Source organism: Canis lupus, chromosome 26 (assembly GCF_048164855.1).
Source record: "Canis lupus baileyi chromosome 26, mCanLup2.hap1, whole genome shotgun sequence".
NCBI classification, from domain to species: Eukaryota; Metazoa; Chordata; class Mammalia; order Carnivora; family Canidae; genus Canis; species Canis lupus.
The window spans coordinates 32,632,113-32,656,747 of NC_132863.1; the positions used below are offsets into that span (position 1 = coordinate 32,632,113).

A 24,635-nucleotide genomic window follows, 5' to 3' on the forward strand; every position below is an offset into this window, starting at 1 on the left:
CTATAGCTCTTGTTTTGACAACACGAATGTGTTCCAACACGACTGACATATTAGAGGACAATTTGAGCATAACACGAATGTCACATCTGCTATGTGTGATTCTATATGTAAAACATTTTTGAAACAGAAAACTACACCCAGCTCAACGGAACCATGCAGGGATACACAGAACGTATCCACCTCAAACATTAACCTGCTATGTCCATTCACTGGGCGTGCTAAAAGCCACATCCACAACTTTCCACCATATTTAGAAAGTACTCTTCACCACCACTGTTGCCCACACGCTTCGACCTTTCTGACATACACTTCCAAAGCAAATTTGCAATCTCTTCAAGGAAATACCCCATATACGCTGCAGTATTTATGCGTATCCCAAACCATTTACATACATGAAACTGTGCCATGGCTTTTACCTACTTTTGCCACTGTTTAAATGTGTTGCTGATAAAGTATGAGTGCTGTGCCCCAATTCCACTTTTTCCCATAACCCTGATAATTTCTGCTACATACCTTCCCATACCACAGTGAATTTTGAGGACATATATGTCACATTATAGAACTAATTGTTTTGCTTTTTTTGTTCCACGGGGTCACTGTCATGATGGGTCCTTTTCTTCCCATGCAGAAGTCATCAGTGACCCTTTTCCCAGTGGAAGCCAATGGCTCACACTGCCACTTCCCTGCATACCCTCCTCCAACCCCGTGGAAAAGTCTCACCTCTGTATTCCATGCTAATGATGCATACCTCCATGTTTTCATGTGATGTGACCAATGATCAATGGCATTTGAGTCAGATAAACCTGAATGCAAATTCTGACTGTGCCACTTCCCTACATACCCTCAAGTGTATGTCAGAAAGGTCGAAGCGTGTGGGCAACAGTGGTGGTGAAGAGTACTTTCCAACCCCGTGGAAGAGCCTCACCTCTGTATTCCATGCTGATGGCGCATGCCTCTTTGTTTTCATGTGATGTGACCAATGATCAATGGCATTTGAGTCAGAAAAACCTGAATGCAAATTCTGACTGTGCCACTGGTCAATTCTAGTTTGGACAAAAAGTTTTAAAAAATATTGGGTCTCTATTTCTTTACATATATATGAGATAAAAGTAATCAAATGGTTACTTAGGAAAAATGAGATGATATAAATAATGTGATTTGAAAGAAAAAACAAAAGAAAACACTGAGTTAACTTCTTGAGTTATGTTCGGAGCCAGAATATCTTAGGGATATAGTCAGAGATACAATCCTAGCCAATGTTCCTTACTGGAAACACCATAGAAGCCTGGAGTCCCCAGGGATACAAAATGGTTGGATCAAAAGAATCCTCTAAGACACAGTCCCAGACACCAAACTCTTAAAGCGGCATCCAAAAACTTCAGAGAAATTGTTAAAGCCAAAGCCCCCAGAGTACCCTGAGCCAGGAGCTTACAGAGATACAGAATTCAGGGGGCCCTTGAATAGACAGTCCCAGTCCAGACTCTCAGGCTGGAATCAGGAGGCCCCAAGATAGTTGGCACAAGGAACCCTTCAGAGACAGAATGTGGACCAGGAACCCTCAGGGAAACTATAAAAACCAAGGGCTCATCAGGGTCACAGGCCCAGCCAAGGGAGTCAAAATTACAAACACCTTAAGATATGTAACAAGAAGTCAAAGTCACAAACACCTTAAGATATGTAACAAAAAGCAGGAGCATTCTGAGATATAGTGCAAACGAGACCTTTATAAGGCATACAGGGCCAGGAGCCCTCAGGGTCACTTTGAGCACTAGGAAGCCTCACACACACAGAGGCACCAGAAGTCCTTGGAGAGACAGAACCAGTGTCCCACTGACACAGTGTCAGAACCAGGAACCTCTCCATGACATAGCTGGAGTCAAGAGGCTCTATGAATCATGGTCATAGCCAGGTGATCTCCAGAGTTGACACCAGAGCCAGGAGGTCCTCTAAGGCAAGACCAAAACCCTGACTGTTGCTCTTCACAAAAGGAAGCACACTCCCATCAAAGAAGTTTAGAAATGACTGTCACAGAACTCCAACCTCTCAAAATGTAGTCATAAGGAAGTTCTTACCTGCACACTTGGTTCTGGTGGTGAGGGGAGGCCCTGGTGGTCCCGTGCCTCCCTCCCCTGGTCGTGTGAGCAGCACCCGGATCTCATACTCCACATCAGGGTCCAGATGCCACAGCTTATAGTTGGGAGAGTCAACTATGTGGGTTTCAGCCCAGGTGCCTGTAGTGGTGCGATATTCCACCTCCTTCAGGATGATGGGGCCATCCCCGATGATTGAGTTGGCATTTGGCTTGATCCACAGGTATGTGGCCCCTACGGCCAGCAGCTCTGGGGGGGCAATGGGTGTGGGAGGCTCTGGAAGACAAGCAATCAGCAAAGGATGTCAGACCCAAGTGGTTTACAGAGAAGAATCCAAGCATGTACACACAAGGACAGAATTCCAGGGAGCCATATACACTAGCTCAGATCCCTTTCATAACTCCATTCATATCCTACTGGAATTTCCTCAAATTATATGTAAATACCTGAATCAGTATTTCTTCTTCCACACTACCAAATCTCCTCCATTTAAAGACAGTAAAGAAAGAAGGCAATTGTGGATAAATGGTTTTTCTAGAATACAGCAAAGCTGCCTGGATTAATATTCTGCTTTCTATCCTCAAACGAGCACATGTCTTTACTAAAGTGGAGTTTGGTTCAAAGCCCAGGGGAGTCTGAGGTTTACAAACGTTTCTTTCATAGTAACACACAGATTGTTAGTGGAAGCTCTCCCCAAATAGTGCTGTGAGCCTAAGTAGCAAAAGGATGATGGCACAGCAAAAATTCAGCTTCTTCCTGAACTCCAGAGGGATCCCTCCAGGAGGGAGAGTGTCACTGACACAGTGTCCGCTATGAGAATCGAGGGTCAAGGGAAAAGTCATGCGGAGTTATCCCGCATCTGCTTTGGGTTGGCCCTCCCCCATTAAATTCTATTTCCTCAGCTAAATAAATCAGAATTTCAACAGCACTTATGGTGAGTCTTTCTGGCAATCCTTAGTCCACTGGCAAAGCTGCAGAAATTAACGTTAACTTTGTATTCCTTATTTACCAAGAAATCTCATATGCATTACTTTGTGTGAATCTTGGGACATTATCACTTCCAGTCTGATGGATAAAAACAAAGAACCCAAGCAATGGGGCACCGAACGGAGATCATGAAGCAGGTAAGGCAGGATGGAACCCACATCTTTATCCCTTCCAAGGCCAGATATTCCCTTGGAAAGCTGTTTGCCTCTAAAATGTTCATTTTCTAAAAATCAAAGTGGATATATTTGTCAATTTTGTCTGTAGCAAAAAATAGCAAGTGGAACAATATAGAAAATGAGAATAAAGAGAAAATAAGCCCCCTTCCCTACCACCCAAAGTAACAACCATTTATATTTCTCCATGCTCCAATTTCTGTTCATATATTTAAGCCTTTTTCATCCAGCTACAGCAACATAAAGACCCAGTGTTTTTCTTCCCTCACTTACTACATTCTAAAGACTTCATTTACAACATAGACTTTGTCATCACTGTCTTAAAGATCTACAGAAAGATCTGTCAGGTAATCACATTAACTAGTGAGTTATTCCAAGTTTTGCTGTGGTAAATAATGCTGCAGTGAACATCTTTGTGCAAATGACTCCAGTTTCTCCTATTTATTTTTATTTTTTGGAAGCAACTGCCAACAGAAATCGAATCTGTCAATGGGTATGAACAATTTAGTGATAACCAGAGTAGAATTAGGAAGTGGAGGGAGGAGGAGGCATCTAGGGGTGAAATACAACTTTTGGAGGGCCTCTGGGCTATGCAGGTGGGTAAGGCAGGTACAGGTTTCACTGTGGAACTCAGGTGAGAGCTTCAGGATAGATCAGACTCATTCTGTGTTTGCTTTCTAATTAATTACCTAGCCACAAAGATTCTCCAGAGACAGAATAATTGCTATGAAACAGAGGTGGACAATATTTTCTCAGTGTGACTTGAAACAAATCTTAAGGGACAACTTCAGATTGCCTCTATTAAAGCCTGCCATTTGGTCAGAGAAGGAAATTAAGCAGATTAGTCAAGCTAGATGCTTTTCTTTACAAAGCCATGAAGGTTATTACTCAAGGCCTTGTTATCTCAAAGGTGTTTGCAAATTGATTTTTGGATAATTTGTTTCAGGTAGAGAAGTTAGGTTAGCAGGCAGATAATTTCTGGGCTCATCCTTTGTGCATTTTAAATATATAGACTCTCTGATCCCCATTGTCAACTCTCCAGAGTTCCCATCAGTTTCCAGGGAGGCCCCAAGAGTGGTATTTTGTAGCTCTGTGATGACTCTGCCCAACTCCTTAATATAATTATTCACAGGCTGGCCCTGGACAGAATTAAGAGCAGCAGACTGCAATACTTTGGGGCTTGCCCAAGTGACCACATTAAGCTCTCTCCCATCGACTTTACACCATGGTTTTTGCTCTATTTCAGGCATTAGCATTAAAGTGCTGACCATCAGAAAGAAAATAAAGTACCAGGCTTGCCAAATGTTTGGTCTCTTGCTACGTATTTCTGATGGTAGGTACAATATAGTAACAAACATTCCCTCGAGTAAATAAATGTCTCCATCTCAAATGACTTAGGAGTTCACATGTCCCTGTGCAGTCTAGCCAATGCTGTTTTCTCTCCCTCTGTCCCCTCAAGAGATTATCATGAAATACATCATAGCACTTCAGGTACTTGGCTCTAAGCAGCCACCAGATTATTGTTTTGTTTTCTCTTTTGTTAGTAATCCTCTGATTTATAATTGGCATTCTTTATAAGTCACATGTTCGAGTGGCTCAGAGAGAGAAGTAGGGATGAGACACGCAATTATTATTTTTATTATTATTTTTTTTTGGGGGGGTAAACACCTCCCTTTTTTAAATGAACAGAAAGACTGCGTTTGTCAGTTCTTCTCTTTTAACATGAACTACTCAACCAGACAGTGCAAGAAATCTAGGAGGCCATCTAATCCAATAGCTAGAGTCTTCAGAATGCAAACCAAGGCCCAGAAGGGTCCATGGCCTATTAACTAGAAGGAGGTGGGGGCAGAGCATCAGAAGTCAGGGTCCACATAGCATTCCTGCCTCTGCCTTTTGCTTCTTGGGCTTCAGATGTTCATGTAGTTAGCCAGAAAGATGATCCTGAGGAAACGTCCCTAGTAGTTTTTAACTTTTGAGGATGCATAGACCCTTGCAAAGACCTGGTGAGAAATTCCAGCCTCTCTTCCCAGGAAAATGCACATAAGCCTGTTACTGAGAGTTACACCCACCATTTCAGAAATTCAGGAGCCCTTCTAAAGCCTTTACATGAACTCCTGAAGAGGCTATGTTGAAAATAAAGGAAATGTACAGAGATCCTCCTGGCAGACCACATGCCCATAATAGTTTACACTTCTTTGGAACCCAAAGCCACCCTTTGTTGAAGGGGCTAGCAGTTGGGAGTATAGTCATGTAAGGAAATGGAAGTTGATGTGAGGTTCACAGACCGAGTGCTTCCAGGTTCCCAATCATCTGGGTCAAGATAAACATGCTAAGATTCCATGGGACAACACAAAGTAAATGTGTAGGTAGGTCCTCATGGCCATGACCCACCCAACACGTTCATAGATTTAACATTTGGGCTAAAACATTTTATACATAAAAACATGATCCTACCCATGAAATGCTATATCCTAAGTAGAAATCTTTTTTTATATATATTTTTTATTGGAGTTCGATTTGCCAACATATAGTACACCCAGTGCTCATCCCGTCAAGTGCCCCCCTCAGTGCCTATCACCCGGTCAGGTCATCCCATCCCCCACCCACCTCCCCTTCCACCACCCCTTGTTCTTTCCCAGAGTTAGGAGTCTCTCATGTTCTGTCTCCCTTTCTGATATTTCCCACTCATTTTCTCTCCTTTCCCCTTTATTCCATTTTCACTATTTTCTATATTCCCCAAAAGAATGAGACCATATAATGTTTGTCCTTCTCTGATTGACTTACTTCACTCAGCCTAATACCCTCTAGTTCCATCCACGTTGAAGCAAATGGTGGGTATTCATCGTTTCTAATGGCTGAGTAATATTTCATTGTATATATAGATCATATCATATTCTACAAAGGCTGGCTTAGAAGCTTGAGTTGCTATAATAAAATACCAAAGACTAGGTGGTTCAAACAACAGACATTTATTTCTTACAGTCTGGGAGGCTAGGGAGTCCAAGATCAGAATGTCTGCCAATTCAGTTCCTGGTGAGAACTCTCTTCCTGGTTTGCTCCTTGTTATGTACTCCCATGGTAGAGAAAGAGAGATCTTGGGTCTCATCCTCCTCTCATGAGGGCACTAATTGCATAACGGGAGCTCCACCTACATGAACTCATTTAAACCTAATCACCTCCCAAAGGCTGCCAACTCCTAATACCATCACATCCGGGGTTAGGGCTTCAATATATGAATTTGGAAAGGGAGGGACACACATTCATTCAGTCCATAGCAGAGGCTGTTTTCAAATTCACCCTTCTCTTCACGAAGGGCTTTGTCTAACTATCGTGGTTTTAAGATGAACAACCTGACAGAACTCTCTGTGAAAGAAACCCCAACTAGTACATACTCTATGCTTCTCAGGTGCCAAACAGAGTGCTGAGTACGTGGACTTTAGTGGTAGAGAGAAATGCAGGCTCTCTGGATGCATGGAATGAGAAGGTAAGGCAGTCAATTAAAGCAGCAATGACAATAAAATGGAATGAGGGTCATGACAGGGGTGGCAGAGGCAGTTATGAAGCCTATGAAGGGACCTAATCTGGTCCAGAGGTTAAGGAAGCTCTTGCAGAGAGAGCTTGTAACCCATGGGCCTGCAATTCATGTTAAGTTTATGAGCAAAGAGAGAATGCCTTTGGGGGTCCTATAGTTCTGAGATGCTTGAGAAGGTACTACCCAGGGCCAGACTGGTAAACAATTAAAACTAGGTATTCAGAACATTCATTAGTTCACTCATTCTACAAACACTGAGCACCTGCTATCTATCGCACGCTGTTCTGAGCACTGAGGATTCAGCAGTAAACAAACCAGACACAATCTGGTTATCAGCCGCTCACATACTAGCTTTCACTCAAGGACTGAAAGAGGAGTAAGAAGAAAAGAAGGTAATTCAGAAGCTGAGGAGGAGGAGGAAATTGGAGGATGAGCCAAGCCCAGGTGTGTGCTTATGGATCATTCAAATGATGTGCATCCATACAACAGAATACTGCACAGTAAGGAAAAAGGAATGAACTACCGACACATACGACATGGGCCAATCCCAAAATTACATTATGCAAAAGAAGAAAAGAATCCATGATGATTCTGTTTATATGAAAAGTTCAAAAAGGGGCAAAATTAATCTATGATGATGAAAGTTAAAATTACAGTTACCTATGTGAGTAGGTACTCACTGGGATAAGGCACAAAAGAACTTTCTGGAGTACTGAAATGAACCACATATTGATCTGGGTGATAAAATAATAAAAATCAGAACAATGTTACCTCTGGTCAGGTGAATGCTTGGAAAAGGACTTGAGAAAACCCTCTGGGATCATAAAAATTTTGGAATGTTGACTGGGTTGTATAAGACTCATGAAGCTGTACACTTAAAATATAGGTATTTTGCAATGTGTGCACAATATGTTGAAGAAAAATAAAGAAACAAAAAAAATATGCCTGTCTGCAACCCAGCAGGGAGGAAGAATGACACTAAATTTTACCTGAAGCTGAAACCCAGAATATTTGAAGGTACTGAGCCTTTAATCCCATATCATTTATTTCCAAATAATTCTATCAGCATCATCAGGTGTTTAAATTCAGACTATTTTTCCTGCGAAGAGGTTGTTACACACACCAGTTTTCATCCATGAGCCTTTTCACATATGAAACTACCAATGCCCTCTTTCTACTTGACCCTGTACCTCACCTGTGCAAAGCCAGGAATAAGTGTCTCATATTTGATGGCACTCTCTGCTGACAAAGTCTGGAACCAAATCCAGAGGGAGAAAGTCTGGCCTTCAAGGAGCTGAGCTGGGAGATGGCATTGGTCCCTTCCAACCAGGCATCAAAGCACTTCAAGGAGAAGCCCCCGTGAGCCATCCATATACATGTCCTGAGCAGCAACTACCCTGGACCTGCCTACGCTCTCCTTCAACGTGTAGGTGGTGAGGTGACCCCTTAGTATAATTCCGCCTCATCCTCAGGCAGCAATCTCCAGACCAATCCTGTCTTTCTTTTTCCTGCTGTGAGCACTTGTAACAGTTTGACTCCCCAGAAATTCCTACAGAGAGCAAAAGTGCTTCAAATAGCTAGAGAGCAAGCTTTGTGCGTATGTATTGTCTGCTCTAGACAGAAATCAAACCTTTTGAGAAAAACTAAATATTGCTATAGGACATGAAGTAAGCCTCCACATGTTTTAGGTGGACAGAACCTGGCCTCTGACACTTTCCACCACCCTCCACCCCGTATCTGATCATCTTTCTGATCACATCACTATTTACCTACCCATGAGTCAGTAAATAGTGCCCCCAGGCCACCCTACCCACCAACATACACACAGACCCTCACACTCTTTTATCATTCCTACTTCCATACTTTTGCACAGCCATTTCTCCTAATTAGAACATCTTTCCTTTTACTTTTAACCAAATCAGGCCCATTTTTTCTTTTCCATTCTGCTTCAGGACTACTCAGCTGCATGACACAGTGGGTGCTCAAAGCATCACCCTCCTTAGATATTCCACTGAGTGGCATGCAAGACCATTTCATAAAATAACGAATTAAGGATCAAAAAGGAAAACGGGAAACTAGCTTGGAGTCAGGGTCCAAATCTTTCTTTGCCCTGACGTTACCACCAACCAGCTCTGTGACCCTGGACAAACCACTCAATCTTCCAGGCTCCCCACTTTTTCATTTTTAGAATTAAAGTCTATTTTAGAATTTTAATTAGAGAGGGATCTAAAGGCTCTACCAAGGACTATAGAGATGCTATGTGCATATGTTCACTAACTCTATCTTGACTGTGAATTGTCAACAGGAGAAATTCCACTTCTTCCTCCCTTGTGTGGACCCATGAGGTCCCTGAACAGATCCAAGTAGACACAGCACTAATTTACCAGTACATGCCTACCAGAATTAGAACTTTGTGCCCCAGTTGAACATAGGGTCAATGTTCAATAAATATTGGATGTCTTATGCAAAGAAAATATTTGATAAATTTTCCCAAAATAAGAGGTTGGGGTTGCAAAGAAATGAAAGAGAGCAAGGAGGAGAATGTTACAAAGAAGAGTGAATGGGTATTCATGCTAAGAACTGGAAATGCTTGGGGAAAAGACATGAAATAAGTAGAACAGAACAATAATCAAAGACGTAGCCAAAGAAAATTTCTTTGAAATAAGTGAAGATCTGAGTTTGCAGAGTATGAATAACATGGTGGGCTTCAGGCAAAATCAATGATGAGACTTAAAATTAAGCACCAACTGATAGTATTTTGAAAGACTGGAAAGTTCCTATAAGCATCAAGAGTTTTAAAAACACATCTCTGTCAAAACAAAACAAAACAAAAAAAACAAAGCAAACAATTCTTAGACTTCAGCATCTTAATTTGAAACACTGTGATATATTGGTGAAGTTGATGAAAATCGTAATAATAATCCCAAATGACTGCAGTGGCAGCTAATATGTACTGCAAAATTGGATCCACCTGTCACTGTTCTTAGTGACAGAACTGGAGTCTGTCTTCCAAGTAATTTTTTCTCTAAGGAAGACCGACCCCAGTCCACCTTGAGGTGAATCAAAATCATGACTCAAGGATGGAGGGATTGATATACTAAAAGGGTTGGTCTTATGGACACACAAAATTTCTCTGGAATAGTCTTTCACTGTTCCCCTTCTCCAGGTGACTCATATTTCTTGTCTTTAAGAGTGTGTTCTCCTCTGGGATGCCCTCCTGGATATTACCTCAAGGCTCTCTGTTCTCTGGGCTCAATGGGTGTCTCAGCTCAGGGTCCCAAGAAACAAAACTTGAGACAAGGATTCTGGGCAAGTGACTGGAGGAATTCTGAGGAGGAGTAATGGTAGGACAAAGGTCAGGAAGCTAAGGATGGATGTAATATGGGCTGCAGACTAGATCAGTCTGATCCCAAAGGAGCTCTGGAGCACAAAGTGCACCACCTCACTCATCTCCCATTGAGGCAAGGGTGTCAGCTGTTTGTACCCTTGTGTCATTAATTGGGTAGAGGCTGCTCAAGGGGTGCAGGCATTGTTCCTCAGCCAAAGAGCATCCACGTGGCTGAGGAGTTACTCCGGGAAGAGTGTAATAGTTTCCTAGGGCTTCTGTATCAAGATACTACAAACTGGGTGGCTTAAAGCCACAGAAATTTATGGTCTCACAGTTCTAGAAGTGAGAAGTCTGAAATCGAGGTGCCAGAAGGGACATGCCCCCCCTCCCCCCACCTCCCTACCCCTACCAAAACCTCCAGAAAAGAATCCTTCCTTCCACTTTTAGCTTCTGGTGCTTGCTAAGAATCCTTGATCTTCCTTGGATTAGAGGTGTGTCTATCTGATTTCTCCCTCTGTCATCAGTGGCCTTCTCCCCTGTATGTCTGTGTGTCTATGTCCAAATGTCCCTCTTCTGATAAGGATTCCAATCACATACTAGATGAGCACCTACCCTACTTCAGTATGACATCATTTCAACTCAATAAATTACATCTGCAAAAATCCTCCTTATTTCCAAATATGGTCATGTTCTGAGGCTCTAGGAGAAACATGAATTTGGCGGGAGGGGGAAACAATCAATATTCAATCCAGTACAAGGGGCAATTGTGAGCCACTAGCAGCCATACTCATGGCAACTAGGGGATGGGTGCCGGCCAGGGGAAGGAGACATGGACTGTGCATATCAACAGTGTCCTCTGTAGTGGACAGGCCACTCAGTGCTCCCAGGCACAAATTCATCACAGAACTTGTACAGTTCATGACCACATGCTGGTGGATCTGTCTGAAGAACAAACACCAAGCCATCTCTACCTGTGTCCCTAGACCCTATCACAGGGCCCTCTCCACAGTGGGCTTCATCCTGGAGCCATAGCACCCCAGCAGTTCTTCCCTCCCCAATGTGTTTTTTTTAATATTTTATTTATTTATTCATCAGCGACACAGAGAGAGGCAGAGACACAGGCAGAGGGAGAAGCAGGCTCCCCGCAGGGAGCCTGATGTGGGACCCGATCTTAGAACTCCAGGATCATGCCCTGGGCTGAAGGCAGATGCTCTACTGCTGAGCCACCCAGGGATCCCCCCCAGTGTGGTATTTAAGGAGATGAACCATCCGTGAACATTATTCTTCCCTTTTCTGCCATAGTATTTCTTAGAAATCTAAGCAACTTCTTTCTATGGCAGACCCACCTTTTGGCCGTATACAGCAGATTCTGGTGGCACCCAGACCATGTTCTCTAGACTTTCCTAGAGGTCACTTGTAGTTTCAGTGGATAATACTGCCATGCATTGATGACTTCCTACCTCCAGCACCTACATCTCCCTGTCCAGTAGCTTTCTACAGCTGCCAGACTTCGATGGCAAGCCAGGATATTACCGCTCCCAGCTCCCAGTAACAATTCTCCCAGTGATGAAGGAGAGTTGATAGATAAACATCCCAGTTTCCTGGATCCTCGGTGGGACAATGGGCCTGTTTTATTTAGTCTTTCAAAGGATCTCTAGTGAGAGGCTGAGCATCAGATACCATCCCCCGGCCCGAAACTACCAGCTGTGGTTCACGTGCCCTTTAGAAGTCTTCCTTCCTTTCCTGCCTCACTTCGCCTTCCCTTTACCAGTGTTCTCTTCAAATTCCAAAAAAATTACTTGCAAACAGTTGTCTCAGAGTCTGCTTTTGGAGAAATCCAAAGTAAGATATTAGGAAAGTTAGGTAACTTCTCCTTGGCTCAGTTTCCTCATCTGAAAAATGGGGATGACAACACCTCCCTCATATGCGTTTGCCATTAGGATCACATGAGGTAGTAGAAGCAACAGTCTCAGGACAGCCCTAGTTCGTCACAAGTGTGCTGTGTTCCACTATTGTCTACATCTTCCCAACCAGTAGTTGGTGGGAAACCCAGCTGGTGCCCTTATTTTGTGCCCCTGCCCCCATCCAGAGACACAAGGATTCTATTAAATGCATTCCCTTTCCTGTGTCAGGATAAAAAGGGGCCACAGTGATGTCAGAGTATACTCCTGCCAGTATTTTCACAAGCAAATACATTTAGGAGTATTACGGTCTACTTAACACAGTCATATTACAACCAATGCAGTCATTTAAAAAAATGCATAATTCAGTAATGACCTAGCACCAGGCGAGATTTCATGATCTGTAACACTCTGTCTGCTCCTGGCTCCTCTTTCTTCCCCCAGCGCCTCGATAGTTTGGAGATTACTCTTTGCTGGGCCACTTCCCAGAATTAAGAACAAAGTAATCGTTCTAGAAGAGCCTCTCTTTCCTTGCCTGCTAATCAAGAGTCCTAAGAAAGTATGAATCGGGAGTCTCTTTCTCCGAGGGAGGGGCCCAGGAGAGCCAGGATTCTTCAGAATCAGAGCATCTGGTCAGAATCAGAATCAGAGCACTGCAGAAACATCTGGTCCTGGAATAGCACAGGTCTGTGCACAGGCACCGTCTGCCTCTCCTGCCCCAACCCCATCCAGCAGGCAGGCTATAGAGAATTGAGTGGAAGGAACTCGGGCTCTGGCCAGTTTGAATCTCTGAGTTCCAGAGACATCCAATCAGTAACACGTGCAGGATGAACAGTGGACAAGGGCAAATGCTCTCTCAACCCCAGTGGACGAGGGCAAATGCAGGCTCTACCCCAGGATTTACCACATGCAGACTCCTTTACTCCTCCTATCACACCCTGAAGTAAGCACTATCATAGTATCCATTTTACAGACAAGGAAACCATCTGTAAACCTTAGTTATATACCTCTGGTCTTCTGGATCCAAGCCCACCCTGTTATAACTGGATCTGTGACTCTGGGACAGGGATTCTAGAAACTTTACCTCGGGTTCCCTTGCCAGCCTTGGCTCAGTCCTACCAGTGGAGGCTCTCTGCAGAGATCAGAAAGGTGGAAGAGGGAAGAAAATGCTGGGAAATCTCCCATCTGACCCTGCAGAAGCATTACCATCCATGGCCTCCCTCTTCAGAGGGCCCAGCATCACCCAGCAGGGCTTGTCCTCCACACTCCTATTCCTTTGGGTTACCACAGGCCCTGGGTGTGATAGATGCTTCCTGCAATTCCTGGCTACCTTAGTGCCCCATGTGTGTTCTGGCAACCTCCCAACACTTGTGTAACTCCCTTCAATAAAACTCTCTGAAGTATCTACTCTCTGACCACCTAATGGTGGTCATTCCACCTTTCCTTTGGGATTTCCTTCCTGGATCCTGACTGAGAGAAGAAGATCGTAGAATAATCTCAACTTCGCATGCGAGCAAACGAAGGCACAGAGGTTGAGAATCTTGTCCAAGATCATGCAGCTATGACCTGGTGGCTTTTGGACACCTGGGATGCCTTGCTCTGGTCTGCGAGTCCCACCGATGCACCTAACCGGCCCATTGCTCCTAACACTGGGGTCAGCAGAAGGGAGGTGAGCAGATAAGAGCCAGGGAGGTAATTTTTTGTTGTTGTTGTTCAAGAACAAATACTGAGGGCTGATTCTATGCTCGGAAGATAGGGAGTCAAAGCCAATAACTGTCTCTACCCTGGAAGAACCAAAGAGGCCACAGCGAGTGAGAGAGACACAGGAATCGATAAGGGGCAAAATGCTGTGACAAAGGCTGGACAGCAGCAGGCCAGGGTTCAGGGGACACAGAGAGGAGTGTGGTACACAGAAGAGTGGCCCTCAGAAGATGCCCACGCCCTAATCCCCCAGCTTTACATGGCAAAAACAACTCTGAAGACGTGACGAAGTCTTGAACGGACCGAATGTAATCAGAAGGACCCATGTAAGTGAGAGAGGAAGGCAGAAGAATCAGAGCCAGAGAGGGGCTGAGAGATGCTGCACAGCTAGTTTTGAACACAGAGGAAGGGGCCACCAGCAAGGAATACAAGTAGCCTCTACAAACTGCAGAAGGCAAGGGAACAGACTGTCCCCTGGAGCCCAAGGAAATGTAGCCCTGCTGCCCCACTGTAGACTGTTGACCTCCATATTTGTAAGATAATGAATTTTTATGTTTTAAGCCACTGAGTCTGTGGTAATTAGTTACAGCAGCCCTAGGGAAGTTCTTTGAGTAGGAAATCAGATGGAGGAAATGAGGGAAGACATCCTGGAGAAATCAGATCATGAAATCATAAAAGAAGAAGAGAGTCTAACCGGCATCTGGGGAGGAGGAGCCTTCAGACAGATGAGAAGAGCCTGTGTCATTCTAGAATGGCACAGCCCGCTGGAGCATAAGATTGGGGAGGGAGAAATGTAAAAGTCAACAGGGACCAGACAAGGAAAGGTCTTCTTGAGGAGTCAGGGCTTTGGCCTGAGACTTTGTAAGGAGTGGTGTGATATAGGCACCTGTTCTTTCTGGATTACTCCTGAATGTAGGGTGAAGAATGAAGCTGAAGGAGAGGCATCTGAGTCAGGGGACGTCATGTCCATCACTGAGAGGGAGATGACGGATGTCTGGACCAAGGTAATGGCCACGGGGCTGGAGAGGAAGAGGACTAGACTCAGGTTTAGGGCACAGGCCAGGACTTGATCACTGATTGGATCGAAGGCGCAGCAAAGGGACCAGTACAAGCACAAGATTAGGATCCAACAGGCCAGGTGAGTCCTGGGCACATGCACACCTGCAGAGCCCAGACTTCCACAATGCCTGCCTGGTGTAGATATGAAATATCCATCTCAGACCCCCTGCCCAGCATCCCAGGGCACTGTACTGGCTTCTGCACACAAGGCCCAGTACTCTGGACTCCATCTCTCTGCATTTTCATATTCATTTTCCCTTGTAATGGGCAGTCAGACAGAGAGTTTGGCCTATAACCTCTATCACTTATTTTTATGACTTTGGGCAATTTAATTAATTTCCCTGAACCTCAGTTTTTCCATGTATAAAACCAGAGTAATGGATCCTATCTCACTGGGTCCTTGTGAAGACCAAATGCAGATATCTATAGCATGACAGGCCTCAGATAAGTGTCAGTTATTCCCTCCTCCCACCCCTCACACCCTCCGGCTCTTGTCCCTCTCCCCATCCCATAGCCCCCTGCATTAAGGGTCATTCCACCATTCCTCAAGCCTCCCGTGATCTCCTCTCTGAGCATCTGGGGAGCACTAGGGCATCTGGGGCTCCTGTAGCACATGTAATGAAATCAATTTCAGCTCTAAGCATGAGGGAGCCGCTCATCTCCCACCAGGTCAGGCCACACAGCAAGGACCAGGGGGAGAACATAGCAGCTGTCTTGACAGAACACGTCTGAGAAAAGCAGGAGTAAAGGGAAAGGAGGTTCTGGGGAGGAAGGGAGGGAGGGAGGCAGGGAAGATGCAATTCAGGGCAACCAGAGTCCAGGCAGCTCCATCAGTTGCTATGCTACCAACCGCAGTGAAAGAGCACAGGAAGGGAGCTGGGGCTTTAGAGATATTGTTATTTTGCAAATTTCTCTCCTCAGCATATCCGGGTATGGGGGGGGGGGGTGTTGAGGGCTGTGTCTCTAAGCTGCTCAAAAGGCCCAAGTGACTACAAATATCCAGTGCTGGAAAGTATCAGGAGAAGGTGTCCAGATGGATTAGGAAGCTTGCCCACAACAGCCTAAACAGTTTGTGCAGAGAGTTTAAGAGGTGAATGATGCCCCCTTTATATAAAGGAACTGAAAAAATGGCCTCTTCCACACACCCCCCCCCCCCAGCCCCACCCATGGCTCCACCAGGGGCTGCCTCTGCAGTCTGCCAGCCAGCATGAAGACAGAGTTAGCATCAGGCCTACACTGCAGCCCACTGGGAAAGGACTTAGGAACAACAGAACACAGCAAGGTCCATGGGTCTCTGTCCTCTCATAGACCAGAGGCCACATTTCTGACTCAGACAGGTGGACACCAGGCTCTGAGAACAGGATGGGTGGCTTCATGTTGGCACCCACCACAGCCCACTGCAGCCAGGTACTTCTGTGGCAGGGAGAGAATATGAGGGAGAAGGCGGCATATTTCCTGGGTATCACATTTCAGACACTCTTCTAGATACCACTAGGTACCTTCATCATGTACATCTTAAGCACAGACAGAGGTTAACCCAAAAAGACACAGAGCAACCTCTGAGGGTATCGACAAAGTGACAGAATTTTTAGACAGAATGCCTTCCTGGGACAAAACTCTACTTGAAGATAGAAGGTAAAATAAGCTTGAGTTTTTACATGCATAAAAGGTTTCAAGGGAATACCATCTTTACACAAATTCTTTCACAGAATACAGAAGAGATACTTCCAAACTCATTTGACAAGCCTAGGATAACTGTCATGCCAAGACCTTACAAAGATATCACAAGAAAAGAAATTTCTAGGCCAATCTCTCTCATAAACAGAGAGATAAAAAGTCTACACAGTATATTAGCAAACCAAATCCAGTGATACATAAAATGAGTAATAGATCGTGACCACACTGGGTTTATTCCAGGACTGCAAGAACAGTTTAATATTAGAAAATTAACCAGTATAACTCATCATATTAACAGACTGAAAGATAAAAATCATTCAACAATCCCAGGAAATGCCAACGAAGCATTTGATGAAAGTCGGTATCTAACCATGCCACAACTTTTAACAAACTAAGAAGGGCAAATTCTTTAATCTGATAGCAAGAAACCAAAGCAGAGTCTAACATCACAATCAATACTTTCCCCCTAGTCTAGTTTTCCTGGATGCCTGAGCCACTGCAATGGGGCAAGAAAAAGGCCTAAAAAACACAAGGATTGGGAAGGAAGTAATAAAGCTCTCATTATTCATAGATGATACGATTATGTATGGAAAAAATCCCACAGAATCTCAAATTATGAAAATCAAAAACAAGTTTAACACACTTTCATATATTAAAGTCAATGTACTTTGCCATCCTGTACGTTATATTTCAATCAACAAAAAGGAAATAGCTTTAAATCATCCATTCGCACAATATGCATAGGCCTTTCTAACCCTGCTTCTACTTCTACCCTCTTCAGATCTATTCTCCACCTTGTAGCCCATATTACCCTGATCTTCCTAAAGTACCAACTACATTCCATCACGTGGCCTCAAACACCATGAGTGCCATGAGTGATAGGGCCCCTGCCTGCTTCTTCAGCTTCATCTCCTGCTACTGGTCTTCTCGTAGGCTCCAGACACACAGATCTGTTTTCAAATATTCCTAACGTGTTGTGATCCTCTCTACCTCAGGGCCTTTGCCCATACTGTTTTCTCTTCTTCCTGTTCACCTAGTTCACTCTCCACAGCTCAGCTCAAACCTTACTTCCTGACCTCCCTCCCCATGCTCTCAGACAGGATTCTTCAGAGCAGTTACATTTTGTGTGACTGCTCATGCCAGTCTTCCCCACTAGAATGTAATCACCACAAGGGCAGAGACCACTTATATATTTATCACTACCTTATTCACAGTACCTGCCTTGATCCTTGGTGCACAGTAAATACTTACTTCATAAGTATTTGTTGAATGAATGAGTCAACTCAAAAGTCAAAAGAAGAATCCTCTTCTGCTGTCAGGCAATCTGATTTTTTTTTTCATTAAAGCTTGGAGTGAAGAATATTTTGAGAGTAGAGAGGAGTCATAAGAATTGGTAGCTTGATATTATAGAAAACCCAGTAGTATAAGAAATCTTGAACAGAGCACTCTACCTCAGAAGAGGGGCTGCTCATCCCTGCCCAGAAAGGCCCCCTTGGTTCAGGTTGAGAACCCAGGTTGCCACTTTAAACATCAATATTAATTTTTTTATTAACTATTTTGGATAATTATAGACTTATACCAGCTCTAAGAAAAAATAGATCCTAAGTATCTTTTACTAAGCTTCCTCAATGATAGCTTCATGTGCAAGGGACATACATGCCTGGGTGGCTCAGTCAGTTAAGCATATGACTCTTGGTTTAGGCTCAGGTCATGATCTCAGGGTCATGAGATTAAACTTTGCATCAGGCTCCGTGTTCAATGCGGAGCTTGCTTAAGATTCTTTTCCCTTCCCTCTCTGCCCCTCCCTGCCAACTTGCTTGCCTGTTTACCCACTCTCTCCCCGCCCCGTCCCTAAAGTAAATAAATAAATTTAAAAAAAAAACTATCATGCAAGGGTGAGGATCCTGTTGCTTCCAAATATCCTGCTCCCAGATATACAAGGGTTGCAAAAGCATGCTAGGCAAAGAACTTGCATCAAGATCAGGACTGAAATACATTCATGTGGGTGATTTGGCTCGAGAAGTCCAACCATGGAGTCTGGCAAGATGGCTTCTCCCAAGAACATGCTGAAAGATGCACAGATGATAGTACAAATCCTGAAAAGATACGGGGTTTACAGAATATGAGCCAAGAGTTATAAATCAGATGTTGGAGTTTGCCTTCTGATATGTGACTACAATTTTAGATGATACAAAAATTTATTCAAGCCATGCTAAGAAAACTACTGCTGATGCAGATGACGTGCAACTGGTAATCCCGTGTTGTGCTGATCAGTCTTTTAAATCTCCTCCCCCAAAAGATTTTTTTTATTAGATACTGCAAGGCAATAATTGAGCCATATTCAGGCCCTAGATTACCACCTGATATATACTGTTTGCTCCAAACTATAGACTTAAGTTTTTACCAAAAAAGGCATCTACTTCTGTGGAAAGAATAATGGCTCTGTGGTTAAGTGTTGGCTCAGTTACTAGCAAGCCAAGTACTCCCACACTTGGCACACCAACCCCACAAACCATGTCTGTGTCACCTGAAGTAGGGACTCCAATGTCCCTCACAGGGCAAAGGTTTACAGTACAGATGCCTACCTCATAGTCCCCAGCTGTAAAAGCATCAATTCCTGCAATATTGCCATTCAGAATATTCTGATTAATCCATCATTAATTGGGTCCCAAAACAAGCTTATTACCACTAACATGGTGGTCATCACCAAATACTGCCAATGAAGCATCAGATGCATTAAAAAGAAAACAAGATGAAGATGATGATGAAGATGATGATGATGACAATGATGACTACGCTAATTTGTAATATAGCCCTGATGCTTATAACTTGTACACTCAGTCTTGAACCCACCAAACTGAAAATATATATATATGCTAGGTGTTTACACATTATGTCATAAAAAACTTAAATGATATTTAATAAGTAAATACAGTGATCTTTTCCAATTGAGATGTTGGATTTTTTTAATAGGATTAGCAATGGTTTTTCATCAGTCTTTAAGTATAAAAAATAAAGTCACTCATCAAAAAAAAATCTATCATGCAATATCACAACCAAGATGTTGACACCGATTAAGTCAAGACATGGCACATTTCCACCACTACAGGGAGCCCTCATGTTGTTCCTTTATAACCATACCCATCTCCCTCCTCACTCTCCCCACCCCATCCTCAACCCCAGGGAATCAGGAGTCCATTCTCCATTTCTAAAATTTTGACATTTAAAAAATAAATAAATAAAAAATAAAATAAAATAAAATAAAATAAAATAAAATAAAATAAAATAAAATAAAATAAAATAAAATAAAATTTTGACATTTAAAAAATGACAATAATATCTGAGGACTGGCTTCTTTCACTCAGTATAATTCCCTGAAAATACAACTAGGTGGTGGCACAAAGCCATAATCCATTTTTTATTGCTGAGTAGGATTCCATGGTACGAGGTACCATGGTATAACCATTCTATTCACGTGGTAAGGAAACATCTAGGCTGTTTCAGTTTTTAGCTACTACAAAACAAAGCTTCTATGGACAACTGCGGTTATACAGATTTTGTGTAACTAAGAGTTTTCCTCTCTCTGGAATAAATGTCCAGGAGTGCAACTGCTAGATCCTGCGGAATATGGAGCTGCTAAACTGCATTCCAGAGGGCCATACTATCTTATAATTCCCACCATCAATGAATGAGTGATCGGAGTTCTCTGCATCCTCACTAAAACTTGGTGTTATCATTTTGTTTTAGCCATTCTGGTATGTAGTGACACCTCATTGTGGTTTTAAATTTGCACTCCCCTAATGACTACTGGTATTAAACATCCTTTCGTGTATTTATCTGCCATCTGTATATCCTCTTCAATGAAATGTCTGCTCATAACTTTTACCTATTTTCTAATTGAATTACTGTTGTTTGTTTGGTTGGTTTTGTTGTTGTTTTTCTGCTATTGAGTGTTGAGTTTTAAGAACTCTTTATATACTCTAGATACTAGTCCTTTGTCACATATGTGGTTATGAATATTTGTTCCCACTCTATAGCCTGTCTTTTCATTCTCTTCACATGAGCTTTCACAGAGCAAAAGTTTTAATTTTGACAAGGTTCAATTCATCCATTTTCCTAGTTATAAATCATGCCTTCTGTGTTAAGTCTGTGTGCATTTTTTTTTTTTTTTTACTTTTTACTATACTCAAATTCATCAGTACTCACAAATCAGTTCAGGTTCCTGAAAAAAATCGTGTTCAATCAAACATTCAGTTGGCAAACATATAACTCTATTTGGTTCTATTTCCTGCTATAGAGCATTTTTCAGTAACACAGAAATGCTGAAAAATATGTCTGTTTTGTTTTGCAAGTTTTAGTGGCACTCTTCATTTATTTTTTAGAAGCATAATACTTTTAAAATTATGTTTTCAATCAGGATGATGGATAGTTGCTTAAAAATGGGAAATAGGAAGCATATGCTCCAAACTATTAAAAAGATGTAAGACAGTAAAATTCAGAACCTACAACCTGAGAGGCATGTATCCAACCCGACACTGTCCTTCAGAATCTCTTCAGTGGACTTGACAGGGAAGAAGATGGCAGTGTTACCTCAAATTCAATCAGTGGTTCATTATTAAGCAGCTGTCAATCTGGAACACGTAAGATATACTCATATTTAACATGAGACTTTTTTTTTATTATAGAGCTGCAAAGAGCAAAAACTTGGTATCTAGTATGCCAAAAGATCTTGAACCATATCTGCAAACGACCATCACTTTTTGGTGATGTTTGAAGACCCCCAATTACAATGGATAGTCTCTAAAACAGCCCCTAATGCTTCACTCTTCTGGTATTCTGTGCTCTTGTGTGACCCTGACTCCTTGAAAGTAGGCTAGAAGATAAAATCTTAAAAAAAAAAAAAAAAAAAAAAAGAAGAAGAAGAAGGGCAGCCTGGGTGGCTCAGAGGTTAAGCACCACCTTCAGCCCAGGGTGTGATCCTGGAGGCCTGGGATCAAGTCCCACATCAGGCTCCCTGCATGGAGATGGAGCCTGCTTCTCCCTCTGCCTGTGTATCTGCCTCTCTCTCTCTCTCTCTCTGTGTCGCTCATGAATAAATAAAATCAAGAAGGAAGGAAGGAAGGAAGGAAGGAAGGAAGGAAGGAAGGAAGGAAGGAAGGAAGGAAGGAAGGAAGGAAGGGAAAAGAAAAGAAAAGAAAAGAAAAGAAAAGAAAAGAAAAGAAAAGAAAAGAAAAGAAAAGAAAGAAAAAGAAAGAAAGAAAGAAAGAAAGAAAGAAAGAAAGAAAGAAAGAAAGAAAGAAAGAAAAGAACTCTTGTTAACTTCTAACAAAAGGAAGATAGCAAAAGTGACATGATGCTATTACATGAGATTAGGTCACAGAAACACTACCACCTTTCTTGCCCTCTACCTCTCTCCCTGTGCACGTCGGCACTCCCTCCTCCCCTTCTCTTCCTCCTTTCCCTCCCCTCCCTCTTCCCCTCTCTCTCCTTCCCATCTCCCCACTCTCTCCTCTTTTACTCCTTCTCTTTCCCTTTCCTTCCTGCCTCTTCTCTCCTCTTCCTTCCTCCCTCCCTCCCCCCTCCCCTATCTATCCTGTTGTGAGTTGTCTTATGGAGAGCCACAGATTCTCAAAGAAATGATATCTTCAGCCAACAGCTAGTGATGCTCTGAGGCCAATAGCCATGGGAGTCATTTTTTAAGAGGATCTTCTGAAAGCTGCTAACAGCCATGTAAGTGTGCGAACTTGGGAGCAGATCTTCCTGTGGACTAGACTCAGCCTCTGAAAGCCTCCAAGCCAGAATCACCCCATCACGCAGCACCACAATCTCTAACCCATGTCTTCAAGACAATAAATCCTTGCTGGTTTAAGATACCACATTTGGGGGTAAGATGTGACTAATACACTATACATACATATTCCATAAATAATTTTAAAAGGTGGAGGAAGGTATGCCTGGGTGGTTCAGCGGGTGTCTGCCTTGGGCTCAGGGCGTGATCCTGGAGTCCCAGGATCGAGTCCCACATAGGGCTCTCTATGGAGAGCCTGCTTCTCCCTCTGCCTGTGTCTCTGCCTCTGTGTCTCTCCTGAATAAATAAATAAAATCTTTATATGGAAGAATATTAGATGTGACTAAACATGAAAGTCTTGGCTACAAGTAATATAAAGAGGCACAATCAAATGCACACACACACAATGCTGAAAGCTTCCTTCAAGATCGGTTTCAGAATCACCTTTGAAATTAAAGCACACAAACCAGGAGAAGACTGAGGAAAGCTTGGTGGAAACTATCTGAGATAAAAATAAAAGGAGGCAGCCTATTTTAACTGCAGAATGCCCTCAAAGGAGACATTTTAATGCACTTAAAGACATGTTCGAACACTTGGTAAGCCCCGTGCTTTTTATTTTGCAGTGGTAAGCAAATAAGGGAATTAACATCTGGCCATTTTGTATATTTAGTCCATATATTATATGACAGCGATACCTACACAAAGGCATTAGTTTGGAATTACTTTAAAAAAGATACCTGGTGAAGAAACTGTCAACAAACTATCGATGGATGTTTGCATAGATGGGACTCAGCATAACACAGATACGACCACAGGGCAGGACAGAGGGGTCTCCACCAAAGAATCATGAATTCAAATGTTCTAGCACATACATTATCATTTACTAAGAGAAGCTAGTCTTAAAATCCGTCTCTTTATTTCTTAATGTGGTGGTATAATATGAAGGAAAAGGTTTAAAACTCACCTTTGTAGTCATATATGCAATAAAACGAGAAGTGAATTTGAAAGCTTGCCCTGCTACCAAGATATACCTTGGCCTATTCGGTGGGGCACATTGATGGTCTCAGCAAAATTGCTATCATTTTTCATTGAAGAAAAACACATATAAGTAATAACAAAGCTTAAAAAAAGGCCTTGCCTAAAACCTCTTCTAGATCTTAATCAGGAAAGCAATCTGATTAAAGTCACATATACCAAAGGACAAACAGGTTTAATGTAGCAATCCTCCCAAGGTATTAACATTTCTTTTTAAAGAACTGATCTCCAAGGGCATCGTTCCTATGGAGCTCTTCCCGGCTTAGAGGCCTTTATGTCCTCTTAAAATGGGGCCATGAATTTCCTCTCCTCCTTTGATACCCCTGAAGGAAAGGAAATGTAATTGCACATGTTCCTGATTGGAAAACCCAGTGAGGTTTCTCAACAGTTAAGATGTACTCAAGACTGACCCCAAACTGTAGATGCTCTGCCCAGAACGTTGATGTGAGAACATTTTGGTGTCTCACGGTCAATTCAAAAGCTAAAGTAACCAGTTCCTTTGCAGACAAGAAGCATGAAATGAGCCCCTCTAAAAAAAAAAAAATGGGAAGCCTCTGCAGGGCTGGCAGCTCCCAGGAGCCCTTGGAGAGCACTAGGCTGAAGCCACACCTAAGTGTCCAACAGCCTGGGTCCTGCCATGCCCATTTCCTACACGGTGCTGCGTACCACTTGACTAAAGATCCTTTGGATTAGGTTATGCCACTCTCTAAAAAGATCTTTAGTGGTTGCACCCATCTCTTGCACAAAGCTGTGTATTAAAACGATGTGGACAAGTTCTAAAACAACTGATGTCCAGTTCCCAACCTTTACCAATCAGATCAGAATTTTTAGGGCAAGACCTAACACTGGCATTTTTTAAAAACGCTTCAGGTTTTCCCAATGTGCTGCCAAGTTTGAGAACCACTGAGCTACATCATTCATCTCATTCACCAAAATACCTTCCTGAACAATCATAATACTCAGACCATCTGGGTGATTCCTCAACCACCCTGCCCTTTAGTTAGTAATCTTGTACATGTTTCTGTGTCTCCAATGTCAGCATTGGAGGTAGCAAGGAAACAACACATGACTGACCACCTGACTGACTGAATCATTGAATGGCCTTCCTCACCTGTCTCCTCCTGGCTTGAAAAGAGTGCTAATGCTTACAAAGAGCCCTGCATAGAGGAAGCCAGCTGACTTACTCACAATTGTGGTGCTAATGCACAAAATCTAAGCAGTGAATGGGAGAGACAGCAGAGAAATCCAATCTTAAGAGATTTTCCTAGCCAACTACTTAAAGATCAATAGAAAGCACAGTCCCAAGGAGCCAAGACATCACCTCTTACTCTATATCCCCTTTCTCCATACAAATCCTCGTGCAC

General features: G+C 42.9%; 1 protein-coding gene and 1 pseudogene across 13 annotated transcripts in view; one reads left to right on the forward strand and one right to left on the reverse strand.

Annotated features, from left to right (window-relative positions):
* Positions 1–24,635, reverse strand: part of PTPRT (protein tyrosine phosphatase receptor type T) — a 1,036,563-nt gene that overhangs the window by 589,545 nt on the left and 422,383 nt on the right. For all 13 annotated transcript variants that reach the window (XM_072801053.1, XM_072801054.1, XM_072801051.1 and 10 more), the window contains exon 7: positions 2,073–2,366. In XM_072801053.1, the coding sequence (XP_072657154.1) occupies positions 2,073–2,366 (294 nt within the window). The remainder of the gene's footprint in view (positions 1–2,072; positions 2,367–24,635) is intronic.
* LOC140617888 (transcription initiation factor TFIID subunit 9-like) lies at positions 18,479–19,256 on the forward strand (annotated as a pseudogene).